Raw genomic sequence first — 15,879 nt, 5'->3', positions numbered from 1 at the left:
GTTCTTCATAATAATTTACATATTTAAAATTAATTTTGATTAAAGATATATTTAAGAGTATAAGATAAAATGAAAAGGAACAATTCATTGTTTAGAAGTTTTATTAAAGAAATAAATTATTTTATTTGATTATTATTTATGAATAATTATAAAATCAATATATTGAATTAGATATAATTATATTTTGTACTCTTAAGGTGAGAGGAGTGAGAGGAAGTAAAAAGGATGAAAGCAATTTTGTAATAATATTATTTACATTATATTATTCTATCTTTGACTCTTCAAATTGAAAGATTAAGAAAAAAAAAAAAAGTTTATGATGGTAAAGGATGGCTTGAAAGGTTACCTCAAATCATTCCACTCTCTTTTTAAAAATTCTCCCAAATAATTGTATAAGATTTCTAACCAAGACATTCCATACTATTCTATCTTTAAAAAAAACCTCACAGACAGTACATAAATTATTCAAACGTTTTTAATTATATCAAAATTAATTTTTAAAAAATAATATCCAAAATTGATCACAATATCATTAATATAATCAAATATAATTAAAATTAATTAATTTTTTATAATTAATTATACCTAACTAAAATTCAAATACATCCTAAAATATAGTATAACATGTGTGCCTGGAGTCTCTTAGTTGAATAACATCTCATATCCCCCATAAATAAAAACATTGTAGGTTCTATAAGGAGTTGGGGTTGTGTACATGAATGTGATTGTTTCAATGATAAATCATGTATAGTTGATCTATTTTAAATATATTTAATATATCATAACTTAATACAAAACATAAAATTATGGTGGATTATTAAATGACTACTAATTATTTGCCATCTTAATTTGGATTTTATATTATACTTTTCAAATATATTTATTAAATTATATGACTATAGTATTTGGAAGCCAGACATGGCCTAAATTAACTTCGAAGTGGTGGGCGCACCCGGGTGAACGAAAAACGACCTGCCGCCGTCAAATCGCCTTCTGTTGGTTCCTAAGCCTTAGAAACCAAATCCCACTTCCCTTTGCATTGCTTCAAAAAAAAAAAAAACCAAAAAATAATCTTATAATTAATCGTTCTTGTCATTTCAATTCTAGATCTCACTCACAAAACTTTTGCTTTGTTTACTGTTTCTTTCTAATTTAGTTTTCTTTTTTTTTTTCAAAAAAAGAAGAAGGACGGTAGGTATTTAGTTTAAATGATTACATTCTTACTTGGAGTGCACTGGAAGAGGGCTTGAGTGAATAAAGACAAACTCTATTATTAATAATTAATAATAATAGATAAATTACAAAACAAAGCAGATCGACCATATATATGATGATTTTCGCACGAATGAGAACTCTCTCTCTCTCTCTCTCTCTCTCTCTCTCTCTCTCTCTCTCTCTCCCTCTTTTTCTTTGCATGTGTTCTCCCATAAGGAAGAAGATTTTATGATATGGTAAAAAAAGCATCTGAATTAATTAAAACAATAGCTAATGTTAATTTAGTTTAATTTAATTACTAGTTATTAAATCATGGTATATAATAAGTCAGTCCATCATAAATATTTCAAATTCCAACGACAAACGTCAAACATTTAGCTTTATTAACTAACTGACTTGATGCAATCATCTACGTAAAGAGTGGAAAAGGTTGTAGTATGGAATTTGAATTCTCCACCTATGAGATTCATACCATAATATCAATATATGCAGTGTATTACTAGTAATAATATTATATTACTCTGTTTTTATTTATAAAAAAAATTATTATTATTTATTTATTTTTTTATATGAGCAAAATTACATATTTCAATAAATATTTATTACATATTTTTTAAATCACCTCTCATAATTTATATTAATAAAAAATAATTAATGCATGTTTATGTTGATTAATATAAAGTATTTTAATTTAATTTTTTTATTTTTAAATATAATTATTATGGTTAATTAATTTTTTTAAATTATGTAATATAATTTTTTTATATATATAAAAACGGAGAGAGTAGGCGTTAGTTTATTATTACATGGAATCTGCAAAAAAAAAAAAAAAAAAACGGTCCCAAAGGATTGTCGACGCATTGAATGCTTCCAATCTGAGCTGAAGATGTTGAAGACTTTTTCTTTCTTTTTTTTTTTTGATAAAATAAATTTGCCACCAAAACAAAAGACGAGCCTTGGCTACCTTATCTAGACTTGTCAATGTGCTGAGCAGAAACAAAAGGTCATCAGACAAATGATGCAGGTCTGCTAAAAAGAAGCTGAAGATCTGAACCACATTGTAATTAAGTCGAGTCAGCTGGCAAATGATCCTTCCTGATCATTTGACTTGCCTTTTGCTGATTGGATCCCTAGCTTTCAACTTAATTCACATTCTCACGTGGAGAATTACTTTTGGGATAATGTGCTGCAAGTTATGGGAATCTCAGGATGATTTTCTCTCATCCTCATAGCTTTGTGTTATTGCCATTACCAATCATACCATTAAAGCTGCTGATTTTTGTAATACATAGGCCTTTCGTGTCGCTCTTTACAGCCTCCTTTTGATTGTTTCCTGGTTATCTTTTTTGGCACACCAGGCCTTTTGTGTTGTACAGTTCTTTCTGAATGAAATTCACACCTACACTCAAAATAATAATAACAATTACAATAATGGGGATGGAGAGAGCCTCAAGGTTTGGGTTTCCATTCTGTTACCTCCCTCTTAGTCTCCTTCTTGTACTCACATGGGTATGTGGGTTTTGGGGGGAAAAAAAAACACAACTAAAGAAAAAGAAACAAAAACCTGCTGATGTGAGTGCAGGAAAGGGGCACGAGGACACAACATATGTAGGAGTCCTGAGGTATTGTAATGCAAAAAATTGATAAGAGGAATTCGGCTTAACACAGTCACATATGGAAGCTTAGCAAATATACCAGGTGTAAAATTGTAAGGATTTTAATAAAATTGAAGCTTATGTTATGTTGTTAGCCAAATAAAAAAAGAAGAAGAAGAAGCTAATAATTAAAGTCGAGAATAAGAATTGGGTTTAAAAGTTGAGCCTAAAGACCCTGTTTAAATAACGATTCAAACTTAAAAAATAGATAATTTTTAAGGAAATCAGATTTTGAGCCTTAGCTCTTATAAGCTCTAAAAAAAAGAGCTTGTGTCCCAAACAGCTCTCCAAGCCTTGTTCAATTAAAAAAAATAAAAAAATTACCGTATAATTAGATTAGAGAGTTTTTAGATGTAAGATTTTTTTAATTTCAAAAGTAGGGATATTTCTTCCATTGAAAAATTTGAATTAGATTATTATTTTAAAAAAAACTTTTCTTAGTGGTCACTGGTTTCTAGAATTAGACATGTTGTATTAGAAAAAAAGACTAATGATTTGTCAATCTTTCAAGCATGACATATGATATTTGAAGTATTTCAATCACTACATTAGTTAGTGAACATGCTTTTAGCATAGGCTCCCGTATTCTAACAAAGTATCATTCTTTACTCCTTTTATATAATATGCAAGCATTAATTTGTACATGTGGTTAATTAATTTTGTGCCATTTTATGGCAATTTTCATATTTTGTCTTTTGATATATATATATATATATATATATGATAATGACACAATTTAGTTAACATTTATTATAAGTGATGAAAAAGAAGTTGCAAAAATAATTAACATTAAACCTCCACCTCCATCTGCAGTAGATGGACTTATATCTGGGAGATCTAATATTTTATTTTTAAATGATGATGAGGAGGATTTAAATTTAGATTGATGAAAATTTTGATTTTCATCTTAAATGTAAACTTTTAAATCTTTGTTCGATGTAAAACCTTGATTTGCTTTATATTATAAGGCAAAGCCTTTTGAATAAAGATTAAGCTTCAGGATTAGATTAAAAATTAGAAAATCGGGCGGGTCCTACTCTTAAGAGTTCAAGCTCTAAAGCTCGATTTTTCATCTTTATTTATGATAATCTGACAAATTATCTGCTTTTTATGTCATTCTTAGTTTGCCCTTTTTTTTGGGGGGATGCTTGGCAAATATGTTTGTCTCTAGTAAGCTTTTAACATAACAAGAGTGATTATACAACTCAAAAAGCTATGTAAAGACAAAATGGTAAAGCACGTAAAAACTACTTGAACAAATGAGATTGTTCTATCATTTCCATTATTTTATTCAATGGGAACAAGAGAAAATACAATCTTCAAATTAGAAGTTGTGCTCAATTAGAAAAATGAAAATACAAAGGACCACCAACGCAACCCAAGTTGCTGTTATGCATGCATTTTTAACCCAATCTCATTTGAATCTTCTTGATTCCTCTTTGAAATTGATGAGTCAAAAAGAAATGGAAAGAGCATGTAAGGTCTTACACTCAAGTGACGAAATAATTTCTCTCTTGAATGCGTAAAAAGGGTTTCAAGTTCACTGTCTATTCGTCTCTAAGATTGACACTGTCAATTTTGAAGTAATTGAGAGAACCCCATTTGCTTATACCAATTATAAAAGTCATGTATGTGGTTTGTTAGTTCTTCTATACATGGCCTTGCTACAATTGGTTCACCACAAGGAAGCTCGCTGGTTCACATTTTGAAGAATAGTTGAATTTAGACGTGCAATACTTCCTATGTACAGCAGTAAGTTTTCCCTTTTCAGCCTTTTGGTGCAAATCAACCATCAATTTAGAGCATTCCCTGCAAGTTAGGGGTTATTTCAGCGTAGACATAATAAAGACCAATTTTAACTCAAAAGCTCAAGCAAAACAACAAAACTAACACAAGTTCCGGTCATTTCAAGCAAATTAAAGTTGATATCTCTTGTGGATGTTACTTACAGTAGTTGATCTTCTGAGTAGTTCGTGTGCCATTCGCATGTCTTGCTCCATTGCTTGAAACCACATATGCAGCATTGAGCTGTAAAAACTGCAGCTGCAGCTAGCAAAGATGGCGGGAAGTTCAACATGCCATACTCCACTAAAGATAGCTCTATCAAGAAGAAAGCAAGCAACTCCATCTGCTCCACAGTGAAAATTGCAAGCAAAGACTTTAGTACAAAGCAGCTGCTATTGGTGCAGAATCCCACTGCTTGGAAAATTGGATTGCACTAGCTCATTTGACTAGAAAATTTGGTAAATTCATCTTTAGTTTAATTCGGTTGGGATTCAAGTGAAAAGAATCCTACATTAAATGAAGTTGAGCAGAAGCAAAGGCATATATATATAAGTCAAAAACCTATAGCCCTAGGCATATGTATACTTTAACCTGTCCATGGAGTAACTCATAGGTAGATTTTATTTCTTAGGCTTGAAAAGAATCATAAATAGGGGGGAAAATAAAACTTGGCCAAGAGATAGAGGAGGATAATAAATATAAGTAGGTTGGGTACCACGTCTTCATAAACCTTTTGCTTATATACCTTTCATTTAGAGAAGACTTAACATTCCAACAATCTCTACATCAAGTATGAGTTCACTATTGACCCCCTGTCATAACCAAAGATCTGAAATCCAGCAATCTCCTTACCATATGTGAGTACACTATTGACTCCCAATTATAACAAGAGGCCTAATTTTTCAACAATATTTCCACCAAGTATGAGTTCATTATTGACCCCAGTTATAATTAGAGGTCTAGCATCCCAACAATCTCCTCCTCAAATGTGAATCTTTTGAGTACACTTTCTTTCCAAATCAACTTTATTCAATATTGAACTTCTCCCCACGCCATATGATTTTTTTTTTTTAAGATACTGATATGCTTTTTCTCAAAATCCCATAAAATAGTAGGATGACTCTTCCAACTTCAACAAGCCTAATTTAAAAAACCTCAACGTTTAAAAAATGGTTATTAAATTTTATTGAAAAGAATGATGTGTACTAACTTTTCTATCTGCTTGAGCAGCCTTTAGAAACCTTCTCATGAACACATACGGTGTGGGCACTGTCATGTTAAATTGCAAAGTGTTAAGCATCAACTTCTCCTGCATCGTTAGAGAAAGGACAGCCTTAGCTTCTTATGCTTCAACAAACGGGAAAAAAAAACGTCAAACAATTTCATTAAGTAAAAAGAAATATTACCATTTCTAGAACTTCTTTCCTTGTATATGCTTTGTCTGATATAAGTATAAGATCCTCCACTACAGGAACTGAAACTTCCTCATACTTGCATGCCAAAAGCATGGCCACCAAACCCACTAACTGAAGCCTATTCCTTACCACTGATTGCTTTTCCAAAAACCTATCTATCAGGTTCACTGTAAGGAACAAAGTCTCATGCATGAGATCAAACTTGTCTTGCACCTGAAGGTTCAATTCCAAACAAAAATATATGAGTATTTAATCTAATGGCAACTACATTTCAACCAGAAAGCCAACTACTATTATTAGTCAGTGAGGAATATTCAAGTCATATACCTCAATGAGCCAGTCAATTAGTATAGCTCTCATCCTTTCATTAATGTCAAATTGTTGTAGCATATAATTTGGTGAGACGCAGCTAGTACTCTGCATGTAGCTTCATTGTGTTAGTTGTTAGAGGAAAAAAAAAACAAAGAAATTAATTGCACTTGATATAAATCATCACCATCAATCAATAAAAATTGTGAAGTTTACAGCAAGTCTTGTATAAACATGTTTGAGTTATTTCTGAAATTCTATCCATGTATTAAAGGCCTAACGATATTTTTATGCCAAGTCACATTCATAATTTGATTGGTATTTAACACTAATTCATGCTCAAAAACAAGCTCAAGTGAAGACAGTTCTCATGCAAAGACATGATGTTTACATAGCCGATATTTCCAAATCCAAGCCCTGTGTAAGTTTCATGCAACTTGCAGACCCAAAGTGGGAAAGACATAATTAGGCTTAATAACTATGCAGATCCAATCAAATTATGATTGGAGGATCTCTTCATGATCGGCTTTAAGAACTTGAGAATTTCTCATGTTTAGAAAAGTTAACTGACTATTGCTTTACCTCCATTTTTCTGTAGTAAGAATAAAGTTCTTGAATGTACTCCACAACTGCAAGATGGTTGTTCACATCACTACTATCAATGTCGATGATAGGATCTTCAATTATATCCTCCATCTCAACTTCCTTCTAGCATGTTTAAGAACAATATAGTTAATTAATGATTACTGAGCTAAATTTAAAGGAAACAAAGTGAGAAAGACATATACCATCTGATCCGTTTCTGTCTGCATTACTTCTTCAGATTGTTCTACAGACATGGCCACTGGATGGTCCTTCACTGACTTATGTACTTCATCCACAAAAATACATTCTCCAAATCCATTTGAGTTTAAACTTGATCCATTCAACTTCTTGTTTTCCTATTCAAATCCAACCCGGCAATTATCATCATCATTTTAGAGCCCTTTTGGTTTAATCAAAAGAAAAAAGATCAAATTTTAAAGGCACAAATACCCAGAGAGAGAGAGAGAGAGAGAGAGAGAGAGAGTACCTCAACAAGAGGCTGCTTTGTGGGAGCAATTTGTGCAGCAAATGTCCTGAAAAAGAGTAAATCAAGATGTTTCATTATTAATCTTTACTAAAAATAAGAAATAATTAATGTTCATAACATATGGCACCGCATGCAACATCATTTATATGCTAATTAATTAATTATAAGTTATAAATACATGAAAAAATTATTTAAAAAATTCAGTCCTAAATGATATCAAACCTGAAAAAGAATTATCATATCAATTTTTTTTATAAAATGCTTAAAATAAGTTAAAACCATATTTCTTTATTTCAACTAAATACGCACGTCTTTTGTAAAAGACTGAGATGGGGAAAAAAAACCAACCATACATGTATTTATAAGAGTTACATTTTTTTTTTCTTGTTTGACTTATCGGCGCAACGTAATTTTCAAATTTTGAAAAAAAAATTGAATATTTATATCAAGCCATTGACTTCAATTTGTTTTTTCAGTAGATTGAATTTTGTCATAGTGAATCAAACATCCTAATCAAAAGTGTATGCATTATGTATGTATATGCCTATCCTATCAAATAATTTCAATGACTAAAAGTTTTTAACATAATTTTAAGCCAAAAAACTATATCATATAAAATTAAATAATAAAATTATATAAATTTGTATATATAAAAACCAAATATATTATCTGATAGAAAATAAGATTCACAAATTTAGATGAAGAATATTATTCCTCTAGTATTTTTCAAAGTTATCATATCATGACATCATCATAGCTTTAGAACTTTCAAATCATATTTTAACATAAACAAGGGATACAATTACTCATTCAAAAATAAATTAGTGCATCACATATTCAAAAACATTATTTAAACACATTTAGATTAAAAAAGTGAATAAATTATATAAAAAATAAAAATATGTCTATTGTAATTAAAAAAAAAAAACAAATGACCCTTATTCAACCTTCTAGTATATATGACCATTTGTGAACATGCTTGTAACTGGACCCCACCATATATTTCCTTTTTCCTTCCGACTTCTTCCTCAGACGCCATTGATGAGGACGAAGCTCTCATGAAGAAAGCTTTTTTTTTTTTCCTCCTCTCACTTGGACATGCAACAACATAATAAGCTACACTATGTTCATCCACTAGTTCCCTCTTGAATCCTCACTGTTTTCATCTTCTGTCTCAGATTAGTGATGGGGCTGGGCCATGATACTAGATAACATATTACTCATTTCGGTTTCACTAATCTGATTCTCGGGAAAGGGGAGAGAGAGAACGGCTAACCTCGTAATTGGTCGATGCACTGGATCGCCGATCTTCTTTTCAACAATCTCCCGTTGTCTGGGTGAACAGAGATTTAACGTCAAAAGCAAAGCCAGACAAGAAGAAATTAACAAAGGAGAGATTTGAATCACTTAATAATCTTCCAGATAACAAAATCCGAGAAAATTACATTGTGAATTCATTCTTGTTAACTACGCAATGGTTCTGATTGATGACGCTCAATGCCCTCCTATTCTCCACGACCACACCTCCTGTAATATTAAATCCCAAACAGATCAGAAAACAAGCTAAGCACTTCAATCTTCAAGCTTTCCGATCCAGCTGCGTTAATTGATTCAAACCCAGACAAGAAAAATTCACCTTGCAAGCTTGGGGGTTTGATGGCATCAGCATTGTTCTCATGAGAAATCACCATTTTGGTTGATAGTCTCAGAAACCCACAAACCCCAGAAGATAGAACTGAGCAGTACGATTGAGAGAAAGTAGTACTGAAGAGAGCATTCTTACGGGTAAAATATTTGTCTGGGGACGCGTCGAACTCAACGGCTAGTGGTTTAGTGACCGTTGGATGAGTGAGAGAGACCGGCAAAGACACGCTTTGTTTCCACGTTTGTCTTAATAACGGTAATGTGCAGACAGACAGCCTGCATGTCTGATTTCAAAATGTTTTCAAGTCTTTAGGTCCAATCATTGGCCTTTGCGCTCTTCCGCACTATCATGGGCTTTTTTCCTTTTCTTAATCTTTTTGGTTGATTCGTTTTCAAATGCATTAATAAATCCCGGAATGTTAAGCTTATAATAAACCTAAATTAGGAAGTTATTTATGGGCACCATATCCAAAACCCAAATAAAATAGATCATGTTGACTCGTCATAGATGAAGATTTAATATATACATATATATTAATTTTTTAAGAAATGAATTATATTGGTCCTTTTTAACAATGCACACCAATGATTTTATTTTTGAAATTCGAATTTTATTCCATGTTTAATTTTTTAATTACAATTCTCTTCGTTATTCCAAATGTTTTTTTTTAACCTAAAGTCTTTTTTCTCAGTTCAATAAAGATTAATCTCTTTCAAGCCAGAGAGTAGTGCAGCCAAAAAATTGCTTTTTTTTTTTTTGAAAGATTCACAATTTTGTTTAAAGATAAGCATATGAGAATGGGGTCATGCTTTTCTTTACTTTGGTTAAAGATTGTTACTATTACTATCATCTAAGAAAAATAATATATTTCACTAAAATTCTTATATATTTTTATGGAAGTTTTTTTCTTGGTAAGCTTTTTCATAGAACTTATTTCATTAAAAATTTTGAAATTGAACTAACTACGAAAAAATGCAGAGGAAAAGGAAGTCACAAAAAATAAGAAAAATTTTATGTGATATCCAATACATCTTGATTGTTGTTATGATATGCTACTCAATGATGTTCTGTCCTTTTATTATTTTTCTCCAGGTATGACTTATGAATATGACATTGATCAAAACTTCCTAACGCAAAATTCCTTTCAACAAAAGTGTATATTTTAAGAATATAAAATTATGTATTTCAAAACAACTAGAGAATTTCCCCCTAAGAAAAATAAATGACAACAAAAATGCCTTAAAGTCAGATCTAAAATCCTACTGCAACATACAGTAAATCCATAAAAAGTTGGGGTGCACAATAAATCCAGAAAATCCCTTGTCATAGGTTGTAAAGAGAAATTAAAATACAATGGTTAGTCTTGTAATTTTAAGTGTTTTAGTATTATTTCTCATATTTTGTATTGTTCAAAGTCCATTAAAATTTTTTTATTTGCAATATCAATGCTCATTATCATCAAGTTTTTAAATTTGTTGATGTGCTTATAACTTTATTTATTTTGTTGTTAGGTTGATAAAATTATGATGAGTTGAATATTATATGAATAAGATGACGAGTTGGTGTAACATCCTGATTTTTATATAATAAAGAAATTGTGGAATTTAGGTTTTGAGAAAAAAAATGATAATAATAGGAATTTATATTATTTGAGGTTATTTAGAAATAATATTATGATTAGGTATTTAATTATGAATTTAAAAATTTAAATTTAAAATCACATAAGCAATATTTAGTTAAGATATAATACATAAATAATTTTTTTTTATTGTGTTGTCCAGCGCCTGGGAAAAGACCCGGAGAGTGGCAGTGGTGACCCAGGAGGGCTGTTACATAAAAGGCGCCTTTTATGTAACAGCACGGAGCCACCCCTTGAGCCTCGACTCGGTATGGACTCTGGCCCATCACTGGACCAAAGCCGACTTTCCCACAGGTGGTACTGTGGTTATTCCTCACCACTGCCTCTCCAGGGTCTTTTGGAACCTCCCAGACTCGAACCTCCAACCTCTACCACCTTAATGAAGTTGAGGCGAAGTCTGGTACCATTGAGTCACTTGGTTCAATGGTACCAGACTTCGCCTCAACTTCATTAAGGTGGTAGAGGTTGGAGGTTCGAGTCTGGGGAGGTTCCAAAAGACCCTGGAGAGGCAGTAGGAATAACCACAGGTGGGAAAGTTGTTGTTTGTTGTTTCTAAGTCCCACATTGGTTAGATGAGGGAAGAGAAGAGGTGCCTTCATGTATAAAAAGGAGGGGGTGTGTGCATTAGGAAGCATGAGAGGCTAAGATGCAATTTAGAGAAATTGCAACTTTGGGCCCAAAGGTTTGAATAATTAAATTCAAACCTATAGTTTTTTTTAATATAATTTTGGGACTCACAATCCCATTTTTATATTATTTTTCTCTCTTCCTCTCACGTTGCTCGGCGTTTTCTCGCAAGGGGGATTATTTTTTTTTTCTTCAGGTATGTTCTAACTTTCCTGTTTAGATTAGCATTTAAAAATTTATTTAATTACAAAATTAATTTTATAGTTATTTTCTAAATAATATTAGCTTTCTAGTGATATGATTATTTTGTAGGATAGAGTAAATATTTTGATTAGGATTTTTCTATAGGATAGTTAATCTGATGATATGATGGATTAAAAATATAGGTTAAAATTCTTAGGGATATAGTAAATATTATAGAATATTTTCTTAAGGTTGAAACTCATGTTTAAGAATTTTTGAGTTAAAATCTAGATCTATATGGTTGAATTTATGTGGAATCTGAGATGTAGGGATAAATCTATGATTATTAAATATTTATTTAAGTATGAATAGGTATTTTTGAGGTTTATAGAAAGGTGATTTGAGGCTTCAGGATAATTCTAAAATTTTTAATTTATTTTTAGATGAATTTTTAGAATGTAGAAGGATGAAATTGCGATACTAGAAGTGAATTGAGGATAAAAAAAAAATAGTTCATTAGGGTACGAGAATTTTAGAAAAGAATTTGGGAAGTTAAATAAGGCATAAATCTTAAATTAGTGTTAATATGGACTATAGATTTAAGACTTTCTAACTCTTTAAATTAGAGTTATTTATTTAATGTAAAATTAATATATAGTATTGTGAAATAATTATGTAGATTATATTGACAAAGATAGTGGTGAAAAAGGAGTTGTGAAGGGGAACTTGTTTATTCAGACACAAGGTAACCATTATTAATGTGTTGTGATGAGTGTGTTTGTGAATGGTTATGTGTTGTTTTGTTGTTTGGAAAAATTATGAATTATTGAAAATAAATACTGTATATACTTGTTTGAAATTATTGCCAAGTGGGTTAAAAATTTATTTTTGTTTATCATGATGAGATTTATTGTTCGGATATATTCCTGTTTGGATATTTGAATGATGCATGACTTGTCAGGGTATTTTAATGTATGGTGTTTAATGGGAATTTCTGTTCGGTTAATTATTACCACGTGGTAAGCCCTCATTGGACCCAATGAGTGGCGTGTCGCTTGGTCCAACTCACCTTTGGCCGGGTGATTTGGCGTCCGAGCATGGTGAAAGGAGGATATAAGGTGCAGTCATGCAATTAAATACTTGTTCGGTTTGTTTGAAAATATTGTTCGGTTAAATGTTTTGGTGCCCCACTTAGCAATCGCATGATTAGTTACATCCGCATGCATCATTACATATTAATTTTTGGTTACTGAGACTTTTAAGTCTCATTCCCCGTGGTTAATATTTTTACAGGAGCGAATCCGGCCGAGAAAGAAGCACCAGAGGTGTAATTATGGTGTATGAGACACCATCTTTTACGTTGCCTCTTATTTTGGATTATACAATGTATCTTGTGCCAACTTAGGACATATCTTGTCTATGGAGCATGTAAACTCTAATCCTTTTTATTAAATGCATTATATGTCCAAGAGGATTATGTCTGTCCCTTTTGATTCATGACCTAATTTAAATAACATGCTATGAGGATCATGTCTGTCCCTCATGGTTCTAATTGCTTTTTGAGATATTTTAAGACCTGTGGTATATTGTCTTGGATGTATCATGGTAGAAATTTTTCTACCATGATAAGGGTATGATAAGGGTTCAATGAAAAAAAAAATGATTTCTTGAATTAATAACTTGCGAAAAATTGGTTTGTAAATTTGAGGGTGTTACATATAGGTATCAGAGCATATAGTCGGTTGGCAATATACATGTTATGGTGCTTCTCATTGTATGGCCATGATATAGCTAGGCTAATTTTATTATTTATATCTTGTATCCTTTAGGAGGGAGAGAGAAAATGCCTGTTACTCGTGGTAACTCAGGATTCCAACATGAGCACCTGCCACCGCCACTGCCAAATGAGGAGCCTGACTTGGCGGAATTAAGAATGCTTGTAAAAACATTAACAGACAAGGTTCAAGGATACGAACAAGAGTTGACGGAGCTAAAGAGGCAAAAGGTAACTGAAAATGGAGATAGGGGCTCATGTTGAGAGTCATGTGGGGGAAGGCAGTTCCTCACATCCTGCACTCTGAGAGATCATGAGTCTAGAAGGAAAGAAATTAGGCAGGAGGAACAGAGAGCCCCACCGACCATTACTGATGTGTGGGAAACTGTTAGGAAGTTTAACCCTCCTACGTTTGATGGTAAACCTTAAACCATCCGTGGTAGAGGAATGGGTGAAGAGACTCGAATCCATCTTTCGAGTAGTAGTCACATGCACCAGCAATCAAAAAGTACAAGTAGCATTAGTGCTCCTAGTGAAAGGAGCAAGAGCTGGTGGGAGACAGCAGGGCCCAGGGATGATTCTACACTCACCTGGGAGGAATTCAAGGAAAAATTATTTAGGCATTACTTTCCATCAGAGTTAAGGTCTGAGAAGGAAGCGGAATTCCATGCCTTTAAGCAAGGGAACCTCGATGAGGACACATTCATTGCTAAGTTTCAGGAGTTATCTAGATACACGTACCTGCAGTATAGGGATGATTCCGAATGGAAGGCTAAGCGCTTATTGGAGAAGGCTAGACCAGAATTGAGGGAACAATTGGCTCATCTAGATATCCGAGATTATGAGAAATGGCATAAAACTACAAGTAGTAGCTCGCAGTAAGAAGGAGGTTGAGAGAGAGAAGAGGGGTTATTCATATAGTAGACCCCCAACCTACCCTCGACCCACCGGAGGCATTATGAAAAGAAAAACCATCAGGGTTCGAGTAGCTCATGGAACCCAGGAAGGCAGAAGAAGGGTCCATTTCAAAGGGGCCAAGGACAGAGGAGCTATCATAGTAGTTATTACGGGTCACAGAGGAGCCCACCGTATCTACCCCTGCCCCGCGTACAGCGAGCTCTCAACAGTGCACTCCTGCGGGCGGGCGTCGTCATTTCGGACAGTGCTGGATCTGTTACATTTGTGGGAAAACCCGGTCACATTGCAAAGTTTTGTGGGGGACAACCAGGGCTCAAATATGAAGAACCCTTCCCAACATCCTACTGTCTCTGGTCGTGTGTTTGCTCTTACTCAGGACACCATGAACTCCCCAGATGCCATTAGAGGTAACATCAAAATCCTTCATCATGATATGTTTGCACTATTTGATTCGGGGGTGCTACACACTCTTTATTTCTGCAAACTTGTGTAAAGAACCTTGATTTGCCTGTGTGTATTTTTACCGTTTTGATATGAATGGTCTACTCCTGCGGGAGAATTGTGAGGGACGCTAAGGCATGCCTTAAACTAGTAGTCGAGTTTAAAAATAGGAAAACAACTATGGACTTAATTATCCTACCACTGAGAGGTATGGAGTGTATTGTGGGAATGAATTGGATGGCTGCAAATGGTGCTATCTAGATTGTAGAGAGAGGAGTGTGTCTTTATCTTCTTTGTCGGTTGACCCAGTCGAGGCTCAAGATCATGTTTTTCTTGTCGGCGGCGCAAGTTGATAGATGTATGAAGAAGGGTTTCAGGCCTACATGGTTTTCTTCTCTATCCAAGCTAAGATTGATGAAGGCGTGAAGAAATATCCCAATTGTAAAAGAATTTGCGGATGTATTACCAGACGAAGTCTCCGGTTTACCCCGAAGCGCGAGGTAGAGTTCTCAATTGAATTGGTACCGGTACAGGCCAATTCTAAGGCTCCTTATCGGATGTCCCTTCAGAGTTAGCGGAACTGAAAAGGCAAATCGAAGAGCCGAGTGTTTCACCTGGGGATCTCCAGTCCTTTTTGTAAAGAAGAAGGACGGAAGCCTCCGATTGTGCATTGATTATAGACAATTGAACAAAGTAACCATCAAGAACAATATCCACTTCCGAGAATCGATGATTTGCTGGATCAGCTTGTGGGATCCGCAGTTTTCTCAAAGATTGACTTAAGGTCAGGGTACACCAATGAGAGTGAGAGCAGAGGATATACCTAAGACAGCATTTCGGACGAGATATGGGCATTATGAATTCATGGTGATGCCGTTTGGACTTACGAATGCTCCTGCGGTATTCATGGATTACATGAATAGGATCTTTCGACCCTATTTAGATAAGTTTGTAGTAGTGTTTATTGATGACATTCTTATTTATTCAAAGGATGAGGAGGCTCATGGTGAACATTTAAGAATCGTCTTGCAAGTTTTGAGGGAACATAAGCTTTATGCAAATAAGCAAGTGTGAATTTTGGCTCCAAGAAGTAAAGTTTTTGGGCCATGTTGTGTCCAGAGATGGAGTTGGGTGGATCCTAGTAAGATGATGCAGTGATGAAGTGGGAACAGCCAAATCTGTTACAGAGATACGAAGCTTT

At 33.4% G+C, this 15,879-nt stretch overlaps 1 protein-coding gene across 1 annotated transcript; it reads right to left on the bottom strand.

Annotated features, from left to right (window-relative positions):
• Positions 1-4,121: 4,121 nt before the first annotated feature.
• On the bottom strand, positions 4,122-9,294 carry LOC129310689 (G2/mitotic-specific cyclin-1-like). Its single transcript, XM_054952606.1, has 11 exons — positions 9,088-9,294; positions 8,897-8,978; positions 8,728-8,784; positions 7,452-7,497; positions 7,168-7,320; positions 6,962-7,087; positions 6,398-6,487; positions 6,062-6,283; positions 5,866-5,964; positions 4,820-4,998; positions 4,122-4,679 (listed from the first exon to the last, which is right to left on the bottom strand). Exons 1-11 carry the CDS (start codon positions 9,140-9,142, stop codon positions 4,535-4,537), a joined length of 1,254 nt encoding a protein of 417 aa, XP_054808581.1. The 5' UTR covers positions 9,143-9,294; the 3' UTR covers positions 4,122-4,534.
• Between the last annotated feature and the right edge of the window lie 6,585 nt (positions 9,295-15,879).

The sequence above is a fragment of the Prosopis cineraria genome, unplaced genomic scaffold (assembly GCF_029017545.1).
Source record: "Prosopis cineraria cultivar Desert tree isolate PC_DT_omini unplaced genomic scaffold, ASM2901754v1 PC5, whole genome shotgun sequence".
Taxonomy (NCBI): domain Eukaryota; kingdom Viridiplantae; phylum Streptophyta; class Magnoliopsida; order Fabales; family Fabaceae; genus Prosopis; species Prosopis cineraria.
This window is presented reverse-complemented; position numbering and strand designations above follow the sequence as displayed.